Source organism: Pelodiscus sinensis, chromosome 9 (genome assembly GCF_049634645.1).
Source record: "Pelodiscus sinensis isolate JC-2024 chromosome 9, ASM4963464v1, whole genome shotgun sequence".
NCBI classification, from domain to species: Eukaryota; Metazoa; Chordata; order Testudines; family Trionychidae; genus Pelodiscus; species Pelodiscus sinensis.
Genome location: NC_134719.1, coordinates 19,157,945 through 19,180,251, shown reverse-complemented (window position 1 = coordinate 19,180,251; position 22,307 = coordinate 19,157,945). Strand labels below are relative to the sequence as shown.

Sequence of the window (22,307 nt, the reverse complement as noted above, 5' to 3'; positions counted from 1 at the left end):
TTGTAAATTATACAGATCTAATACTCCAAGTGCCAGGAATGATGTATTACCTTCCCCTGGTATAATTGGCTACCCTCCCCCCCCCCCCAGTGAAAAATTTAGCTGTCCAAATGACTTGGCTGGTTGTACTATATGCTACTCATTAGGAAAGAGTGCACGTTTGAGACCTGGCTAAGGTGAGAGATACATAAAACTAACTAGATCAGTAGTTCCAAGTGGCTGTAAGAGTGAATTTTAAGCATATTTAAGAAACAGAAGGAATAGAGGTATGTCAAGATAAGTATCTAAAAAGCTAATTTCTTTCTGTGTGGTTTCTTTCCCCTAGATCTATTAAAACCTGACAATTTTCAAAATTTATTTTAGTTTTTTATTTTTATTCATGTTTCCATTACTGAGATTAGACAACAGAAATAACCAGTATTATTTTCTTCATTGCCAATTTCATTTTTCTAGTTCTCAGTCACTAGCACAAGGGTTCTCAAAAGGAATAGACCACAACTTAACACATACTGTCTTGTGGCCCAGTACCTCTCCCATTTAGGATAATTTAGCCTCCACATAGCAACTGCAGCAATTGCTTACTCAGAATGGTTATATAAGAAAAAGTATTTTTATTGTCTGTTTAGTGTGAATTAGCATCTGAAAATAAGGTGAGGCTGCATCAAGCAGCCAGCCAACTCTTCTTGGATCATCAGCAGAGTGCCACAGTCAGGGAAATGATACACTTGAGCATATATCAATGCAAGATTACAAACACGAGGGGGAATATTTGCATGGATCCTTCACACTGGTCAACATGGTGAGCCCCAGTAACTTCAGTGGTCTTCAGGTGGATGGCAAGGGAGTTTTGCAGAGGTGAAGAGGCATGCATATATGGACCTGTCTGCAGGACTAGAGACTATTTAACAGCTCAGTGGAAACGAAGTTACTGAAAGCATTTCTAGTGACCTTAAGTTTTGCTCCTCTCTTTAAATTTGCACCAGATTTAATCCTACACTTTTCCTTTAATAAAACTAATGTACGTAGTCCATGACTTGTAGAAAAGAGAGATGCTTTATATCATAACAGTGGACAACAAAAACCTTATGTTTAAGTAACCTGATAAAGAACAAAAGTGGAAGAAAAGAGATCTGACTACACAAGCAGGAAGACTTAAATTGTTAGTAACAACATTCTATTATTTTTAGATCTTAAATAAAGTTAGGACAATTTAGATGATGGTGCTTAGTACTGAATATCACATACTTGTATCAAAATATTTACATCGACGTGGGTGAATTATCTCCTGTGGATCCTGAGAAGCAACAGATGGTGCTGGGTCATCATTGGAGGACTGTGTCTCATCCTCCTGACCTGATGAATCCTTTATGGTCTCCTCCTTAAATACAATGAAGCAAACAGGAGACTAGTTACATCTGCATACTGGCTGTGGACAACCACAAAGATTATTTAGATGAATTACAGAGTATGTATATAGATTTTGAAAAATATTAATCATAGATGATCTAATCAGAATTAATCCTTGCATCTAGTTTTTCCAGTATGGAAATTTAGGGTTGCAATATTATCCCATGAGTAACAATAAGTGGTGTCACGTTTGTGTGAACTGAGTTTTCTCAGAGATGCAGGGATTTATTTGAGAGAGAGAAATTGATTATATTTGACATCCTTTACCTAATGAAACTGAGCAGAGATGGGGATATGCTGGATTTGCATTACAAAATAATTCTGTTTTGCTAGAAGCAACTCCAGGTATACAGACTTTTTTTGGTGAAGCTGTTTGTATGGATCTTGGGACCAAGGAATAGATTAATTTCACAAATTTTATTATATGAACCACTAGCTGTCCACAAAATTCTCATACTGGGCACTGAAAATGAGTCAGTAAACTTACAGATATTAATAGTGAATGGTACAAGTTCCCTTCACTTTTAATTGGAGACAGTTTTTTAAATGTCTGATGGAATAAATTATATGCAGTTATAGAGACATAAAATTCTTTATAGCTCTCTTTCTTTTAAAATGTAAAAATTCTTACAGAATTTTGGATGTTCTTTTAATATCAGGAATAAGAAATGCTGGATAATAATTTTTAAGTCATATGGAACATTATGAGCTACAGGTGAGATCCTCCGCTTGCATACATATATGTATACTAGTTTGATGAGAGCTAGCATAAGCAAAAAATAGTAATGGAGCCAAAGTAGACAGACAGTGGTAGCACGGCTCAGTCATGCCAAGTACAAACCTGCTTGAATCCCTTATAAGCATGTACCTGGCAAAACTCAGATGTGTTACTACCCATGGTACTGAAGATATTCTCCTATTTATACTTGTGCTTAGTATGTGTACGTGAGCAGGGAATCACACACTTAGCTTGTAGCATAGATGTAGCCAAAAAGTTACTCTTCAAGGTGTGAGGTTCACAAAAACCTTTCCATCCCACAAGAAAATATCAGGATACTCTAAATCTAACATTTGAGTTAAGTAAAAATGGTAAAGAGGTCAAACATTAAAAGAACAGGTCCTGTGCGGAAATGAAACCACCAGTGGGAAATACTAGAACTAAACAAAGTTACATGAGAACGGTTAAAAATGAGTTAGTGGACTGATTTATGCATTGGTGACGATAACAAATGCAACCTGCTCAATATTTGATGCAACATTTCAGACACATTATGCACATCCTTTATTCCTTTAAAGGAAAAACAGAATATAAGCTGCAAGTTTAATAAGTAAACTAGAAATCTAACAGTCCAAATGCAAACACAACCAAATCAATGACACCATAGGAACTTTCCATTTTTAATTTACTGTTATTAATTTTAAATTTCCACTCGCTATACTGCATAAAATACATCCCCCCATTAGTTTTCTATGTTTTTTGTTTCCTTCAGAATGATATTCAAACCTTACAACTTTCATCTTTCAGAGTCATTCAATTTGCACAGACTTTGCAATTTTTACCGGGTAGCTTTTAAATCATAAGAATATAAATGCTTTAAAAAGCTGTTCATGTATTTGGTGCACTCCACCTAAAGAGTGGGTGGGCAAGAGTCCCACTGATACAAGGGATGGAAGTGTCAATGGAATATTGACAAGGGTACCAAAGGCTTATTTATACTCATCCTCATGAGCTTATGGAATTGGAGCTCTATTCAGCATTCAATTTTCAAATGGGTCAGAACTTTAATATATCTTAAAGAAAAACCTGAAGTTCACTTAAGGCACCAATGTACCTTAAGTAAGCAAATGCCATGCTTCAGCCATTTTTTCTGTAGCCCTATTTTAGAAGCATAATTAGAATTTTATAACATTTTAATCCTTTAAAAACTGCTGCTAGGATTTCACTCATATGTTGACTAGAGACTGAACATATGAGAGTTCATGTCAAAGAGCTCTATTCTTAGCTCAGCCAAAAACCCAAGCAAGACATGCGGGCCTACGTAGTGTGGCTTCAAGTGTATAAACTTCATTTTGCTTTATTGAGATGGTATTTACATTACCAGGATCTCAACAACAGTTCTGTCCTTAGGTTTGGACAAAAGTGAAGGAAACCTCTTAATTAGATAACTGACAGTTTGTGATATAACTCATTTCTTGCTACCTTTCTAACGTGGACATGTAGATATTTATGTAGTAGCACTATGTAAATCTATATTAAAAGTAATACAATTAGATACCAACTCAAATTCTGAGCAACTTACAGATGAAAGTGTAATTTTTCATTCTTAGAGATGTCAGCATTAAATTAGTCTACCCACTGTGGGAATTGTGAGCTCCTGATCATCACTGTGTTAAAAGCAGATAAGTTAGCTGGAACAGGAGCTGAGAAAACTATGCCTTTGACTATATGAGGTTAGTATGTGTAAGGTAAGCCAGAAGGGACCACCAAAAGTAAGGCTGTAAAATCCTGTTTAATCAGTTAACTGTTGTGTAATTGGTCAGCTGCTTAAACAGGAACAGGTGGGGGCTCCTAATTAAAGGTAGACCAAAGATTCATCATATGAATCACTGACCTCTAGATACAATTGACTGTGTTGATCTGATCAACTACAGAACCCCCTTTATGATATTAATACTGTGACTGATGAAGTCTGACAGGGGTAGCTGTGTGTGTTGTTTTTGCAGATACAGACTAAATGTCTTGTGGCACCTAAGAGACTAATGGACTTATTAGGGCATACACTTTTGTAGGTAAAACCCACTTCATCTCCAATTTACCTAATGAAGTGGATTTTATCTATGAAAGCTTATGCCTTAATAAGCCTGTTAGTCTCCAAGAGCATGTTTACACTACGGGGAAGATCGACCCTCTGGAGGTTGATCTTCTAGCATTTGCTTTAGCGGGTCTGGTATAGACCCCCAAAATCAAACACGGAAGGCAGCCCCAATTGGCATCCTGTACTTCTCATTCTGTGAGGAGTAAGGGAAGCCGATGGGAGTATGTGCAACCATCTGCTTCCCGCAGAGTACATGTTACAATGGCTCAGTTTAAAGGTAAGCCAAATCCAGCTACCCATTTTGTGTAGCTGGGTGGCATACCTTAAGCCAACCTGCTTGGTCTAGTGTAGACCAGGCAGAGCCGTCCTTAGCCATAGGCAGAATAGGCAGTTGCCTAGGGTACCAGTATTTCTGGGACACCACTCTGCAGGGACTGAAAGGAAGCAGTGGGGTATGCATAAGCAGGGGCTAAACTACTGCTTGCTATCAGCCAGCTAAAAGGAGAGCTACCCTGTGGGTGGGTGTGCTCACTCCAATTGTTTAGCTCTGCAAGATAATTAACTGTTGATATATAAATACAGCTCATGCCAGGAGAGGGAAGGAACTGGAGGTGTGGTTATGTAAATCCAATTCAGCCAGGGCTGATGGAGGATCAGTGTTGGAATGGAATGTGGTTTATTGTAACCAATTTGGGGCTATCTTAGGGGGTCACAAATCATGCCACCCCTAAATGTGGGAACTGTAAAATATGACACCAGTGCTTGCAGGAGAGACACCATCATTGTAAGAGGTCTCAGAGGAACAAGCCTCCCCCCTGCCAGAGTTAAATGAACTGAGTTGGGGGGGGAAGGGCTTGAGGGCTGAGTCAGCCTGCTTCATGCCTGTCAGGTGTGAGCTGTAAGATTGGCTCAACCTGCTCCTTTTCCCCTGGTTTTAAGGACACACCTAAAGCAGACTCCATGAGGTGTCTTTTTGCTAGCCCAGTGGAAGCTGGAATCTTTTACCAGCCTAGGTGGTGGCTAAAGAGCTGAAATCACTGGTTTGGCTGGGAGCTAGACCCGTTGCAGCCAGTGGAATGGCCAGCGAAGTGGCTGGTGGGAGCAGCCAGTGGACTACAGGAGCAGCACAAAGGTGGCCTACCTTCAGGCTCAAGGAGGGGAGTCATCCGGATGATGTGTCAGGGTCTGCACTGACTGGATAGAGCTGTAAGTGGGGCGTTTTAAGTGGGGTATGGGTAAGTGAACTCTTGAGCTATGTCTACACTTGTGGCTTCTTGCTCGAGTAATATGCAAATGAGGCTAAGTGTGGAATATCGCCGAGCCTCATTTGCATACCTAATGAGCCATTTTTTTTCCCCAGAAGAGGCTCTTGCACAAGGAGTGTCTACACTGTCCCTTCTTGCGCAAGAAAAACCCTCTTGCGCAATACTGTTACACCTATTACTTTTCAGGAATAACAGCATTGCGCAAGAGGGTTTTTCTTGCGCAAGAAGGGGCAGTGTAGACACTCCTTGTGCACGAGCCTCTTCTGAAAAATGGTGGCTCATTAGGTATGCATTAGGTACCCCCATCAAGATCAATAACAACGATCTTCCCTTTACTGATAGATTTGTATATTTGGGTAGTATCATCACCCCAGATGGTGGAAGTAAGCAAGACATTCAGAATAGACTGAGTAAAGCACGAAATGCCTTTATCAGTATAAATAACATCTGGAAATCCTCAAAGTACAGCATGCGCACTAAGCTGAAACTATACAACAGCTGTGTTCTTCCAGTGCTTCTCTATGGAGCAGAATGTTGGCGCATGATACAACGAGACCTTACTAAATTGTCTACATTCCATACCAAGAATCTTAGAAGAATAATCAGGATATTTTGGCCAAATAAAACTTCCAAAGAAGATCTACTGTCTCAGTGTAAACAAGAAGACATGGCCACTATAATTATGAAAAGACGCTGGCGAAGGATAGGTCATGTGTTACGAAGAGAAGACGGATCTATTACGAAAATTGCACTCCACTGGAAACCAGACGGGAAGAGAAAGAGAGGAAGACCAAAAACAACCTGGCGCCGAACGGCAGAAATAGAATTAAAAGACCATCATCACACTTGGGGAACAATAGGCGCTTTGGCCTGCGACAGACAGAAGTGGAAGGACTTTGTTGCTGCCCTATGCGCCATTGGCGTAATGGGCAGTAAGTAAAAGTAAGTATTAGGTATGCAAATGAGGCTCAGCAATATTCCATGCTTAGCCTCATTTGCATATAACTCACGCAAGAAGCTGCGAGCGTAGACATAGCCACGTAGTATTTTCCCAAGATAATGCCATGTGACTTCTCTGTCTTTCATTAAAGGTTTCTTTTCTTCACTCAGACTGTGCTTGTGAGTGGGGAAGCATTGCTTCTCAGAGGCACCAAGGGGTGTGTGAATTTCCCAGGCTACTGGATGGAGGCTCGAGCTGGTTCTGTGTGAGATGGACCCCGAGATATTGAACCCGGCCCTGGTTGCTGCTGGGACTACCTGGCGAAAGGGTTACACATATAACAGTAGGGCTGGGTCCTAGAGAGGGCTGAATGCGCTGCCCTGCAGCACAGTCTGAGGGAGGGGATAGGCTGCTGGGGTCTCTGGGAAGGGGAGAGGATAGGGGTGAAAGAGCAAGTCAGGCATAGGGGCACCAGTTTAACGATCCCGCCTAGGGCACCATAAATCCTAAGGACGGCCCTGAGACCAGGCCTAAGGTGCCACAAGACTCCTCAATGTTTTGACTAATCAACCTCAACTATAGCCTTTGTTTTAATCATCCTCAGTTTAAGAAAATTATATTAATTTAGACAGTGATATGTTTATTTAAATTCTATTTGCTTTCATGTTACCATAATAGAATGCATAAATCACACCAAACTGGTTTCTCTCTCAAAGGACAAAAAGTCAAATTACCTCAAAGAAACAGGTGACCCCAGGCCTTAATTTATATCTTATTATCCATACAGCTATTATGCAACTTTACATCAGTCACTTTACCTGCCTGTGTTTTAGTTTCTATATCTGTAAAAATGAGTATGATAGGTCTTCAGTTGAGAGCACTAATATAAATAATGTACTGTTTATTATAAAGACAAAGTATTTCCTTTTTCAATCCAGATTAAGCTTCCTAACTTTCCTTGATCCTTTTGCTATTAACCAAAGATTTTATATTACAAGTGTAATACTGTAAGATCATGTGCTTTAAAAGGCCACCAACAATGGCCAACATATAATTATATCATGACAGGATAGAAGAAATAAAAAACGGAATAATTACAACCACAGTTAATTGCAGGATATGAAGAACTGCAAGCAGAAAAATGCAAGATGCTCACTTATTTTAAGAGTTCACAAATGAATTTTAAAGAGGCCGTGATCATAACTATATATTCTCATTAAATATTTTAACCAGACATTTATTTTAGCTATTTATTATCAGGAATAATCACTGGCGGCTTATAATGTCAGTCAAGAGTGATATAAAATGGCTAAATTTCAGAAATTCAGGCAATCTGCAATCATGATGGGAACTTTGTTTTAGTATTACATCAATACAATAACTAAGGATTAATCACATCCATTGTAATATGCTCAAGTACATAAAATAGCCTGTTTTGAGAAGAGTCAGACACTGTATTAAAGCAAACTATGGGCCTGTTGTGCATAACACTACAGCTAAGTGCAATTTTTAATTTGTCTCAGTATCAATTCTGGATACTACAAAGATGAAACGCACCAAGAGTTTATGGGATGGAATAGATGTTTAGCACTCATTCCTGAACAAGTGAGCAAAGTTCAAGTAAAAGTTCCTTTTACAGGAGAATAGAAAGTGCTGGACTGGGTCGGACTGCTGGTCCATCTAGACAAATTTATTCTAAATCTGACAGCGATTAGGTATTAGATACAGCTGCAAGAAACTTGGCAGACAACAGTTATGATTCAACATGTGTAAAAAGGCTTAAGTATGGTATTCTCTGTATGCTGTGTGGTCGCTCAGCACAGATTCTAGTGCTGCCCAGCTGATTAGAAAAACACTCACAGCTAGGCTTACGTTTCTTCTCGTGGTGCACATAAAATTTATTCTGCACATAGATGGGAAAGAGTAGAGGGAACATTAGCCTAGGCACATGAACTACAACTGGATGTAGAGCAGAAGCAGGATGAGGGGGAGCAACAACTAATTCAGCCCTTTGATAAAAGTGTTTAGGCCACGTGGACCTCTCATACAAAGATCCATTAGGTGTACCATTCATTGCTTCTTCCACACTTCTATTTGGAGGCCTTTTGAAATCAACTATGCAGTGTTCAGGAATGCAGTCGCATGCAAGAATTCAAACTAGATATGCCTCAACTCAAAAAAACTTCTTCCTGTTTCTTTCAACTTCTGTACAGATGACTAGAAGATAGCTAATGTGGCACCGATTTTTAAAACAGGCTCCTGAGTAGGGATGTTAAATTTTGATTAATCAATCAAATAGTCACGGGGATTTCCATCGACTATTTGACTAGTTGATAAGAACTACCACGTTCCTCCTTTGAAACGTAAGGGTTAGAGTTAGATTGAAACTCCACGTGGAGCCCGGGTCACGGGGGACTCCCCTGCTGGCCTTGGGCTCTGTGTGCATTTCAGAGAGGAAATGCCACAAGAGCCCCAGTAGGGGCTCTTGTACATTTCAAAGTTGGAATGCCATCACTGTTTCCCTCCCCCCTTCTAAGCCAGCGTCTTCCAGCAGCCCCTTTTCTCCCCTCCGCCCCTCCTCCCCCTGCCGCCTCTTTGTGATAGATGCAGCAGAGTAGGGGGAAGCAACTAATCAACTAGTATGTTGACTAACCAATAAGCTTTTGCTTATCGGATAGTTGACTAGTCACTTACATCCCTAGTCCTGAGGCAATCCTGACAATTTTAGGCTGGGAAATCTAATTTCAATACAAGGAAAATTGATTGAAATTGTAGTAAAAAAACCCAGAATTATTAGATATATAGATGAACATAATTTGTTAGGAAAAAAAGACAACATGGCTTTTGTAAAGGGAAACCATGCCTCACCAATCTACAAGAATTCTTTGAAGGAATCAATAAGCAGGGCTCGACAAATCGCTGTTTCTAATCGCCTGTGGCGAGTAGATTCCAGCTGGTCACTCCATTCACTGGCGCTGCAAGCATGCACAGTGCCAGTCTGGCGCATGCACAGTGTGGGGCTGGTGAGTAGATCTCGCCGCGTTTTGTCGAGCCCTGTCAAACATGTGGATAAGGAATTTACTTGGATTTTCAGAAAACCTTTGTCAAAGTCCCTAAAACACTCTTAAGCAAACTAAACCATCATGAGATAATAGGGAAAGTCCTCTCGTGTCAGGAATTGGTTAAAAGAACAGAAAATAAAAAGACAGGAATAAATGGTCAACATTCAGAATGGAGAGAGGTACATAGTGGGGTTCCCCAAGGGATCTGTCCTGGGACCAGTGCTTTTCAACATACTCATAAGTGATTGAGAAAAATCGGTAAACAGTGAAGTGGCAAAATTTGTGCAGAATACAAAATTACTCAAGATAATAAGTCCATAGCGGACTGCAAAGAGTTACAAAAGCATTTCACAAAACTGGATCACTAGATAAGAAAATATCAGATAAAATTCAAATGTTGATAAATGAAAAGTAATGCAAACAATCAACGTATAAAATCATAGGTCTAAAAATTAGCTGTCACTATTCAAAGATCTTGAAGATATTGTGGACTAGGGATGTAAGCTACTAATCAACTATCTGATAAGTAAAAGCTTATTGGATAGTCGACTCACTAGTCAACTAGTCGCTTCCCCACCCCTTGCTGCCTCGATAACAAAAAGGCAGCAGAGGAGTCCTCCCCTGACCCCAGGCTCCACGCGGCATGCCAGCTTTGAAATGTACAAGACACTCCAGCAGGGGCTCTTGTGCATTTCAAAGAGGAAGCGCAGCATAGAGCCTGGGGCACGCACAGAACTGAGTCCCCTGCTGGCCCCAGGCTCCATGTAGTGCTTCCGCTTTGAAATGCACATGATTTCCTGCTAGGGACTTTTATACCTTTCAAAGGCAGAACGCAGAAGTTCTTATCGACTAAGTGAATGGTTGATGGAAATCCCATCGACTATTCGATTAGTTAATTGAAATTTAAGATCCCTATTGTGGACAGCTCTGAAAACATCCGCTCAATGTTCAGTGGCTGTCAAAAAAGCTAACAATATTAGGAAAGACAGAAAACATCAAAATGCCACACTATAAATTCATGGTATGTCCATACTTTGAATGTGCATCAGTTATAGATATTAAAAGCGGTACTGGTCACCCCATCTCAGAAAAGATGCATTAAAATTGAATATATGGAGAAGAGCAATAAAAATGATTAAGAGTTTGGAACAGCTTCTATAGGAGAAAAGATAAAAGACTGGAACTTTTCAGCTTGGAAAATAGATGATTAGAGGGGATATGACAGAGGTCTATAAAACTATGACTGAAGAAAGTGAGTGAGTATAACAGTACTTCTCTATTCACATAACACAAGAACTGGGCTGGTATAAAATAGACAAAAGGAAGTATTAATTCACACTACAATGGAGTTCAGAAAATGAACAGGTAAGTTCATGGAAGATAGACTCCTTGGTGGCTATTAGCCAAGGTGATTAGGGATGCAACTCCATTCTCTGGGTATCCCTAATTAACTGCCAGAAGTTGGAATGGATCACTCAATCATTGTCTGTTCTCTTCATTACCTCTGAAACACCTGATACTGACCATTGTTGAAAGAGAGGACATTAGGCTAGATGGACCATTGGTCTGACCCAGTATAGCTGTTATTTATGTTCCTCTGTTTGGCATTTTTCACTTTTATGCTGGGCTGTTATGTCCTAGTGGTAACTAAATTAGAAAGAGGATGCAAAATAGTTTAGAGTTTAAGGACATACTAGACATACAGAATGGGAAATTTTTTCCCCAATTAGTACAGTCACTTACTTTGTTTTCTCCACTACACCCACTGTTGTCATCATTATCAACATCTTCATCATCTTCTCCTTCCTCTTCCTCCTCCTCTTCCTCCTCCTCCTCATCCTCCTCTTCGGGGAGTGGGACTCTACCATCATAGCCATAAAGGCTAAGTAGTTCATGAATTGGCATATCACCTTCCTGAATAACATCCACCAAACAAAGTTTTGACTTCCACAAAGACATTTCCACATTATTCAGACCTTCGCCACATTTTTAAGATTTGTATTTTGCACAACCCAACACAGGCAAAAATATGAGGAATTCACGTTTTAAGACTCTGAGCTAACATGAAAATTCGGTCATCGACAAAAAAAAAATCAGAAACCTTACAAAGCTGTGGAAAATTTCTTCTTGAATGACACATGGCAGGACTTCCAAATTCTAGAAGTGTGGAAATTTCAACCTAATTTTGCATACATATTCCCAAATTATGCACAACACTGACTAGCAAGTCACTTCACAGATACACCTTAAAGATGTTAAACTACAGTTATCTCGCTAATCATGTAGTCAATACAATTTGCATCAAATACATGATTAGTCAGTAAGGACCGCTGCACAGAGCTGCAGCAGGGCTAGCTCCTGGAGCCAACTCAAGCTGGGACTGAGCAGTCCCAGCTTGTGCTGACCCTGGGAGCCACCCGCATAATGGCTCTGCATTTTAAATGTAGTAAGAGCCGTTGGGCTCTTACTACATTTAAAATGCAGAGGCGCAGCATCCCGGACTAGTGCAAGCTGGGACTGCTTTGTCCCAGACTGGCACGAGTCAAGACAGCCCTCCCCTATATCCCTGGCACTGCAGAGAGTGCTGGGAGAAACCAGCTTAAGCTAGCTCCCCCAGCACTGTCTCCTGTCCCTCCCCCACCTTGCTTCCTCTTACAATCAAGTACTCCACACGACTCTATGCTTATCAGGTAGTCAAGCAGTCGACTACTCTCTAGCATCCCTATTACACCTCAGCTCTTCATGTGCAAGAAACGAATACTGAGCACACTGTTGCACTACTTTAAAAATAATACTACTAAAAATTGACTTCAAAATGTACACAGTTAAAGTAACCTTTGAAAATATTTGTCCATTTTTAGGTCTTCATATTTAAAAGAGGTTCTACTCTGAAGAATGACTACATTTGGCTCCTAGATCTTTCTTTTTGGTGTGTGTTCAGCTTAAAATACAGCATTAACTGCCAGCCATGCAAAGTCAACATGGGATCTTTCATTTTTCTGAATCACAACATGAGTTCTGCTGGCAAATTATACACTCTAACACTTATATAACTTCACTGCCTTAAGTGGTGATGGACTAGTGCCTCTGATTGGCCTTGTTATTGGAACTTCGTAACTCATTCTTTTGACACACAAAGAAGCCAGCTAACAATCCAATCCCTTAGCTCTGCAATTTTGCCAAAAGTAAAAAGTAGAAAAAACACATTTTATCATGAAGTCAGACGACAGGACTCTAGATAAACACAAGTAGTATATCTGTGAAATATAGTGGCAACATTTTTACATATTCATTTATCTGAGAACTAAACTGGAAGAGAAAGTACTTTTGAGCAGGGTCAAGTCCTCCTATTTACTATTCAAAGATGTTCAACAGCCACCAATGCTGCTACTTGGTGAATAAGTGTTAGCTGGTGATCTGTGAGATAAGGTGCGGATCAGTTGGTATCCAATTATCTCTATGTTGTCCTATCTGTAGAAATATAAGTATCATAACTGTCCGATTCTGAACTTACCCTAGGGCAACTATTGTATTCCAGAGAGCTACCCTGCTCAGGAAAGGCGTATGACACCTTGAAGTGACTATAACTGAGATCTATCAAGACTGAAATTTAGAACCATCACTTTGTTTCTTAACTACTGGCCCACACACAATGCTTCCTCTACACCCGGGAGAGGGAGACCAGAAACATGACTAGTAGATTTGGAGCTTCTTCCTGACAGCACATGGCACAGAGTCTAAGAAGGGTATACTAGCCTTAGGGAGCCAATCACCATATACAAAAACTTGAAGGGAGACTGTGCAGCCCAAGATGTTGACAAATAATTGACTTAAAAGTAGGGTTGATCTTAAATTAGGGGATGGTGTGTATCTGAACTTTGTTATTTTCAAAGATCTATAGCTTTTGAATACTTTAAAAGTAAAGCAACTTTACAGTTAAGCAATTCCTTTGCTAAAATTGTGTTCCCTTCTTTCCTACTACATCATCTCTGAAGAGTTAAAACTAGCAAGCCCCAAGTGCCCACAACCTAGGCAGAACTGATGTATCATAGGACTTGGGAGATCTGACACTAGTTTCAGGATATACATGAGCTGGATTGAAGTATTCTAAATCTCAAAGAAGAATGAAAGACAAGCAATCTGAGCTTTGGGAACGTTCTCTCTAGAGCAGGGGTCTCAAACTCCTAGCCCACAGGCTATCCCTGGCCAAAGCAGTTGTATAATCTGACCTGGGAGTCCTGGTGGGACACAGGCGCCTGTCTATTCCCATTCTCCAAGCCCTGTCCCTTCTCGCCATCACCCTGCCCTCTCCCTCCCATGGCAAACTGTTCACTGAGGGACGCTACCTAGGGAGTTACCAGGAGAGGGGTGTGTGGATTTGCATGATAGGGCAGCAGTGATTGGGCTCCCACACACTCCCTGCAGTAGCAGGAACTGTAGAGAAGCAGAGCGAGTGTGCTTGCCGAGTGTGGTCTACTTCTCTGTGGCTACTGCAGTCACGGGGACTGCAGAGAGACCCAACTGCTGCTGCCATGCCAGATCCCCCGATAATCCAGATATGATCCCTCAAAAAATGGAATGTCATGAGGGGAGAGGGCAGAGTGATGGCAGAAAGGGACAGGGCTTGGAGGATGGGAACAGGCAGGTGCCTCCATCCCATTGAAACGCCCAAGCCAGATTGCACACATGCTCTGGCCAGGGATGGCCAATGGGCTAGGAGTCTGAAACCCCTGTTCTAGAGTTCCATAGCTAGAACCAGTGACCAGCAGATTTAAAACAAACAAAAGGAAGTTTTTCTTCACTCAGCGCACAGTCAATCTCTGGAACTCCTTGCCAGAGGATGTGGTGAAGGCTAGAACTTTAACAAGGTTCAAAAAAAGAGCTAGATAGATAGATTCATGGAGGTTAGGTCCATCAATGGCTATTAGCCAGGATGGGTAAGAATGGTATCCCTAGCTTCTGTTTCTCTGGAGGTGGATGACGGGAGGGATCACATGAGTATTACCTGTTGTGTTCCTTCCCTCTGGGGCATCTGATATTGGCCACTGTTGGCAAGACAGGATACTGGGCCAAATGGACCATTTGTCTGACCCAGGATGGCTGTTCTTATGACTATATTCTACCCAGACCCAGTTGGCTTGATCCAAAAATTGGATCCATTCACAAGAGGCTGAATGCAGAGGGTAAAATATAAGTAAGGAAAGCAATTTTATGGAAAGCTCTTTCTACACATTTGAGGAATCCTATTTCCCAGAATTCACCCAGGGTCTCCAAATTTGTAATAATCTGATATACTTAACTTCACTTTCATCTTTAATATAAAACTTGCAACTACAAACATAAGTGACAATTTGTTACTGTTACTTGTAGATTAAACATGCTAAATAGCTCTTTAAATTTTAACTAGCAATGATTTATTGTAGTTGAAGAAAATGTGTTTAGATATACATTTGAAGATAATTACATGTGCTGAAGAAAGCCTTTCAACCAATGAAATCAGACTGCATTTAAATTAATTTAGAATTAACTGTGAAGATCCTTAAACCAAAAAGTATTGTTCTTGATTGAATAGCCAGTTGTACTTCAAATCAAGGTTCTTCCAAGTTCATATTACTGAACAGTCCATTTAAAGTGATGACAGCAGGAGCCCAAGATAAAAAAATTAATGAATTTTAGAAGGCAATTATTTCTAGTACACATTTTAAGATATATGCATAGTAGGGATTATTTCCAGTACACATTTTAAGATATATGCATAGCAGGACTGGTCTAGTCCTGTAGAGCCTGCCTGCAAGAGTGCTCCAGCCTGACTAGGCTGGAGCTGCCCTTGTGCTCGTCCCCATTTAATCAGTTAACCGGTTAAACTTAACATTTAATTTTACATCCCTAATGCACAGTCGTCATTAATTGGTACTTTAATCCCAGCTCTGCTGGGAGCACATTATGTGGCTCCAGGTAAATCACTTAATTCCTCTCTGTTTCTCCACCTATAGAATGCAGCAAATACTACTTACTTCATCACAGGAATGGAATGAGGATGAATGTTTGTACAAAGAATGTAAACGATAAAAATTAAAAAGTTGTGGAATGAAAGTTTATTTACTGAAATTTGAAGTTAACATACTAATCAAATACATAGGAAATAATTAATTTAGGTAAAACAAATGCTTGGCTATAGTGCACTTAGTTTAGGATAGGTCTAAAATGTGATATCTACACCAGTGGGCATAAACAAAAGAAACCTATATCTCTACAAGTATTAATCTATTATACACATATCATCATCTTTGTTACAGAACTGCAAACAAAGTACCTCCACAGATCACCATTCTTAGGACTTATTTGTTCACAAATGTAGTTGTGATCAAATCCAACAACATATAGCCATCTTACAGGTTATAAAACAAAAATACCATTTTATGTAAGTGCCATTTACCCTTGTAAGATCCTCTATTTCAGAACTGAAGTTTGTTTCTCCTTCCATCATTTCTTCCTCTTCTAATGTACGTTCATCATCAAAATCATGAACCAGCATGTCAGCTGATGGGTCAAATTCATGGTCATCAGATGTTGCGGAACCTCCTAGTATACAAATTTTGAAAAGGATTTGATCACATCATGGGCTTAAAGAGTTAGCTTGGTATTAATAAAAGTTTCACTAATGCCCATGCTAAAAACTAAAATAAAATCTAGACAAAAAATATTTGAAAAGCCTGAAGTGTTAAAGAATCCAACTGTTCTATTTATTCAAAGAAGAGGTTTATACTCTGTTTTTATAGCTTTTGACTATCTAATCAGAAGTGATGGTCTGACTATTCAGTTTCAAAGTACTACACAGTTACAGTTGCAAGACACCTGCTGCTGCTACATACAGCCCTCAGTTTAACCCTCTCACATTGATAACTGAGGAGGGTTGTGTCTTCAAAGGCTGAGATATTCAACAGTCTGTACCAGAGTTCTGCATTAAGTAAATTACAACAAATATTGGCTATCTATATGAAGGGAATTTTCTTGGTTTCTTGGAAGATACTACTCTTGAAACTGGAAGAACATGAATAGATTCACTGATATTCATAATTATAGAATATCACAGATTACATGATTCAGTGTTAAAAATACACTAGATATACCAACCATCAGCAGTAATAAGTGACAAAATAAATAAAAGGCAGACTAGTCTAATAGACTGAGCACAATGCTGCAACTCACAAACTACAGGCAGTCTCCGGGTTATGTACAAGATAGGGACTGTAGGTTTGTTCTTAAGTTGAATTTGTATGTAAGTCGAAACTGGTACATATTGTAGGGGAAACTCTAGCCAAACATTTCTCCAGAGTTCAGTTTTATTCTCCCACACCTCACTTCCCTCAGTCCTTTATTCTCAAGCTGAGGTGTCTGCTGAGAAAAGCCGCTCCGCGTCTCTCTGGTCTGCTAGGGGGGGCGCTAGCTTCACATCTCCCTGGTCTGCTGGGGGGAAGCAGCTAGTGTGGGGTTGCCTCACCCCGTTTGTAAATAGGGATCCGATGTAAGTCGGATCCATGTAACCCGGGGATTGCCTGTACTTATTTCTAATCCCAGCACTTTTAACTACAGGCAGTCCCCGGGTTACGTACAAGATAGGGACTGTAGGTTTGTTCTTAAGTTGAATCTGTATGTAAGTCGGAACTGGCGTCCAGATTCAGCCGCTGCTGAAACTGACCGCCTGTTCTGACTTACATACAGAATCAACTTAAGAACCCCAAGCGTCCCCAAATCAGCTGCTGCTGAAACTGATCAGCAGCTGATTCCAGGAAGCCCGGGGCAGAGCAACTCTGCCTCGGGCTTCCTGTAGTCAGCGCTGGTCAGTTTCAGCAGCGGCTAAATCAGGACGCCTGGGGCTGAGCAGCTGGGGTGCTGCTGGGTTGCTCCAGTAGCGCCGCTCCTCGGCACTACTGGACCAACCCAGCAGCACCCCATCTGCTCTGCCCCAGGCGTCCTGATTCAGCCGCTGCTGAAACTGACCAGCAGCGGCTGAATCAGGACCAGAGCAGCTGGGGTTCTGCTGGGTTGGACCAGTAGCATCCAGAGCGGTGCTGCGGGACCAACCAGCAGCACACCCCAGCTGCTCTGCCACAGGCGTCCGGAGAAAAGCCTAGTCTGCTGGGGCGGGGGGGTCGTACTAGCTGCGCCCCCCCCCCCCCCCCACCCCAGCAGACCAGGAAGACACGGGCGGCGGACCGAGACGCACCGCGGTCCCGCTGCCTGGGTCCTCCGCGGCTTTGCTCCCCGTCTCCCTGGTCTGCTGGAGACCAGCAGACCAGGGAGACGGGGAGCAAAGCCTCTGAGGACGCCAGCAGTGGGACAGCCGCCGGGCGTCTGGGCTGTCCCACTGCCGGCTTCCCCCGCAGCTTTGCAAAGCCTCGGGGAAGTCGGCAGCGGAGCAGCCCAGGCGCGCCTGGGGTGCCCCACTGCCCGAGCCCTCCCGCAGCTTTGCGAAGCCGGCAGCGGAGCAGCCCAGGCACGCCTGGGGTGCCCCGCTGCCCGAGCCCCCCCCCCCCCCCGCGGCTTTGCAAAGCCTCGGGAAAGCCAGCAGCGGAGCAGCCCAGGCGCGCCTGGGCTGCCTCACTGCCCGAGCCCCCCCCGCAGCTTTGGAAAGCCGCTGGGGGGGCTCGGGCAGCGAGGCAGCCCAGGCGTGCCTGGGCTGCCCCGCCACCGACTTCCCCGCGGCTTTGCTCTGCGTCTTCCTGGTCTGCAGACCAGGGAGACGCAGAGAAAGCCCCAGAGTACATGGGCGGCAGGACCGCGAGGTCCCGCAGTCCGTGTACTCTGGGGCAGCCCCGTTCGTAACTGCGGATCCGACATAAGTCGGATCCGCGTAAGTCGGGGACTGCCTGTACTTCTTTGGGGAAATAACTTCATGTGTGTTTCAGTTTCCAGATCTGCAAGAAGTGATAATATGTATCTCCAATGATATAATAAAGATTGTTTATAAATCTATTTTAATATAAAAGTGCATCAGTATCACCATTAAATGAGTTTTAGCTATATTTATGTTTTCAAATACACTATTTTCCAGGGATATGAACAGAGTGAAGTTTAGCATCTAATATGCAAAGGGAAACCTAATAAATGTCTTTAGGTTATGAAGTCACTACAGATGACAGTTTCCCTCTCAGAAAGACAATGAAGATATCTTCAAGAGAGAAAAAAAAACTGTTCAAAAATGAATTTACATGATAAATGAAAACATACATTTCCAACTGTTTATATTATTTGACATTTCTGGTAATTTATGGCCTGTATAATTACCTAATTTACTGAATTATTTTGTTTAGCATTTTCAGTACATGAAAGAGTACTAACAAACAGTGATGCTTTGTAAAATCTTAAAAATTAAAGATTTGGACTTTCGTTGATGCAGTAAATTCCAATGCCAAAACCTGATCTTTTATAGGACTTTCATCAGAGTCTGACTTTCATTTGAAATTATCTCAGAAAAATTGAGAAAACATATGTGACATTTCATAACCAAAAGCAGCATATTCATTACCTAAAGTAGAAAAAATACTCACTGTCACTAATTCTAAAAGAACCCCCTTTTTTTTTCAAGGAACAAAGTGAAAATTGAGCAAACAAAACCATTAAGCTAAACTAAAGCCATATGCAGGTGTGATTTTTATTTTATTTTTTTTTTGGCGCTGAAAAACAAAGTTATAGCAGTACAGAGTTATAAAAGTAGAAAAGGTCTTATACTAATATAACTGCATCGATAGTAGGGGTTTGTACTGCTTTTATTGCTAAAATATAGTTAAGTGGTATAACAATCAAGAGGAGGTAATTAACAAAAGTGAAGCTGCTAATGCTGGATTGCTTGCTTTTCAACGACTAAGATGTCACTCGAAAATGGCAATCTTGGACAAAGCATTATATAATGTAACACTGGCTACAGTAATAGCAAGAAGGCATGTTAAGACGTGGGTATTTCACTAATCGTGTAGTTGATAGTTGATAAAGGAAGGTGCTCAGTACCTGCTAGCGCCAGGTCTGGGAGCTACCTCCGTTGTGACTCTGCAGTTTCAATGCAGTAAGAGCAGGGCAGGCAGGCAACCCGGCTCCTAGTACATTTAAACTGCAGAGCCACAATTCAACTAATTGATAAGCCTAGGCTTATTGGTTAGTCAACTACTTTCTTACATTCCTAGTAGCAAGAGGTAAAAAAGCAAGCACTCAGTATTTATGACTAGACGGCATGCTAAAAGGCCCAGAAAAAATGAGTTTAACCATATCAGACACAAATTAGTTTTTAAAAAGTAGATGGAAATGTCTGTTTTTCAATAATTCATAGAAGCAAATATGCTCCTGTTGGTTACAGGCAAATAGTGTACTGCAGGATCAGTTTAAAACAAAAGTGTACCGTTTTTCCTGATAAAACCTTGTTTTTCCTTTTAATGTGACCGAATTTCACACACGGGAAAACATGGGACAAATATAATTGTCACTAGCCACATACTAGACATAACACTAGTAGTTGCTGTGCAAATTACAGTGCTCGGTAAAATGATCTTAATCTTCAATCCACAAACTGAAAGTGTAGAAATTTATTGGCCATCTACTCAAATTATTTGTGATATATGCAAATTGAATATTTTTTTATAATTTTTCTTTAAAAGATACAAATAGGAATATGTATACTAACTATAGATTCTAACTACTAGATCTAAGCACAAACACTACAAATAATAAAATGTAAAAATGTAATCATGATAAAAAAATCAAACAGGAAATTGTCTAATGCAGGAGTCTCAAACTTTGCACTGTTGAGTTAATTCCAATAGCATAACATTTTAAAAGTAGAAAGTAGAAAGACTTTTTTCTCTGAAGAGTGTCCGTCCCTCCCAAATGTAATATTACATGAAATCTTTTACCTGGGCTTGAAGACTGTAGGGAAGGCTACAAAAAAAAAAAAAAAAAAAAAAAAACACACCATTAGTTTTCCCCCACATTGTCTGTATAAACACAGAAGATGAACTCAATAGTTGATCAGATATAAAATTACCAGTCACTTTTTTTTTCCACCAAGATATCAGAAACACCAGGATGATTCTAAATGGATTTAAAATGATAGATTCATTTCTTTCTTTATACTTTCAGCTTTGTTATATTTAGGCAAATAATAAAGGGAATAATTCCCCATTTTGTGAAGCAATGATTGAGTTTGAGATCATAAAAGGCAGCAATTCTGAAACCAAGGTAAATAAGTAGCACATTACTAAGGTATCTCATTTGCACTTAAAATACTAAAAATCTCCCCTCTCCCCCTTTTAAAGTCAGAAACCGCAATAGGAAATCCTTAGAAAGGAGATAAACTAGTAAATATCTGCAACCCAAAACTGGGAGATTTTTGAAAGTTTCCTTAAAAGTCACCTCTCCTATAAGGATATTAAATTTAGATTAATCAACTAATCGAATAGTTGATACAATTTGCATTGACTATTTGATTAGTCGATAAGGGCACCTCTGGCTCTTGCTACAATACAAAGGCAGAAGCACGTGCGGGAGCATGGGGCCAGTGGGCAAGCAGTCCTCCACTAGCCCCGTGCTCCCTCTGCATGGTTTGCTTTTGAAATGTTCAAGAGCATTGGGCAGGGAGGGGACTACTTCAAAAGCAGGGAGCATGGGGCCAGCGGGGTCTGCCTGAGTCCCCTGCTCGCCCCCTGCTCTCACAATGCTCTTGCTTTGTAAAATGTAACAAGAGCCCTACTCTTGAAACAAACCTTCTAATGAAACTAAGAAGCTATTTTCAGATTAACTTTTCCAAATATGAATATTTTTACAGAATTGGCTAAAATAAATGTATGCCGTAAAGTTTTCTGAATATGTTTGCTCATTTCTTAAGCTGCAACTTACTACAATGGTCAAAAAGATGGGAAAATGGTAAGAGGAGCTATTGTGGCCAGTATATTTCACTGTATCATCTAGCCAAGTATCCTGTCATTGCCAGTGGCCTGTGCCAGAAGCTTCAGAGAGAATGAATAGAACAGGCAATCACCAAGTGATACAATCCCTGGGCAACTTCTGATTCTGGCAATCTCAAGTTTAGGAACACTCAGAGCATGAGGTTGCATCCTGACTCTCCTGGTTCCTCGAGGAACTTCATTTACTCTTTTTTAATTGAGTTATATGTGTGGCCTTTATATCATCTAACAAGTACAACAGGCTGTGCACTGTGTGAAATACTTCCTTTTGTCTATTTTAAACATGTTGCCCATTAATTTGATTGAGTGACCCCCTCCTTTTTGTGTCATATGAAGAGGTAAATAACACTTCCTTATTCACTTTCTCCACACCATTCACAATTTTACAGATTTATCATATACCCCTTTAGTTGTCTCCTTTCCATGCTGAACACTCCAGTTTTTTAATCTCTACTCACATGCTAATTATTTCTGCTATCCTTTTTTGTAGCTTTTCCAATTTTTTTCAGATAAGTTGCCCAGAACTGTATGCAGTACTCAAGATTTGGGTGCATCAAGGATATCTATACAGTATTGTGGTTAAAACATTTCCCTCTCATTACCCCTTTCCCAATGGTTCCTACAGTATAGCTGGAAGCCCAGGGTGGGCTGGGAAGCAAAGAAGTGGCTGATGGGACATTTTCACATTCCCAAAATGCACTGTGCATTCCCACAGTGCTTAGTGACTGAAGGTGACACCAGGCACTGTGGAATGTTTACCCATATTGCTGTTCTCTTTCTGTCAACAGGAACATGGCCATAAAATGTTGACAATGGATGGTAGAAAAACTGGTTTGACACATTTTCAGTTTTGGCAACTTCTC

General features: G+C 40.8%; 1 protein-coding gene across 3 annotated transcripts in view; it reads right to left on the bottom strand.

Moving 5' to 3' along the window:
- Positions 1-22,307, bottom strand: part of MIER1 (MIER1 transcriptional regulator) — a 63,701-nt gene that overhangs the window by 23,680 nt on the left and 17,714 nt on the right. The window contains exons 2-5 of one of the 3 annotated variants that reach the window (XM_075936183.1): positions 20,395-20,419; positions 15,927-16,072; positions 11,234-11,404; positions 1,246-1,378 (exon numbers count right to left, since the gene is read on the bottom strand). In XM_075936183.1, the coding sequence (XP_075792298.1) occupies positions 1,246-1,378; positions 11,234-11,404; positions 15,927-16,072; positions 20,395-20,419 (475 nt within the window). The remainder of the gene's footprint in view (positions 1-1,245; positions 1,379-11,233; positions 11,405-15,926; positions 16,073-20,394; positions 20,420-22,307) is intronic. The other 2 variants (XM_075936185.1, XM_075936184.1) reach the window with 2 other exon arrangements.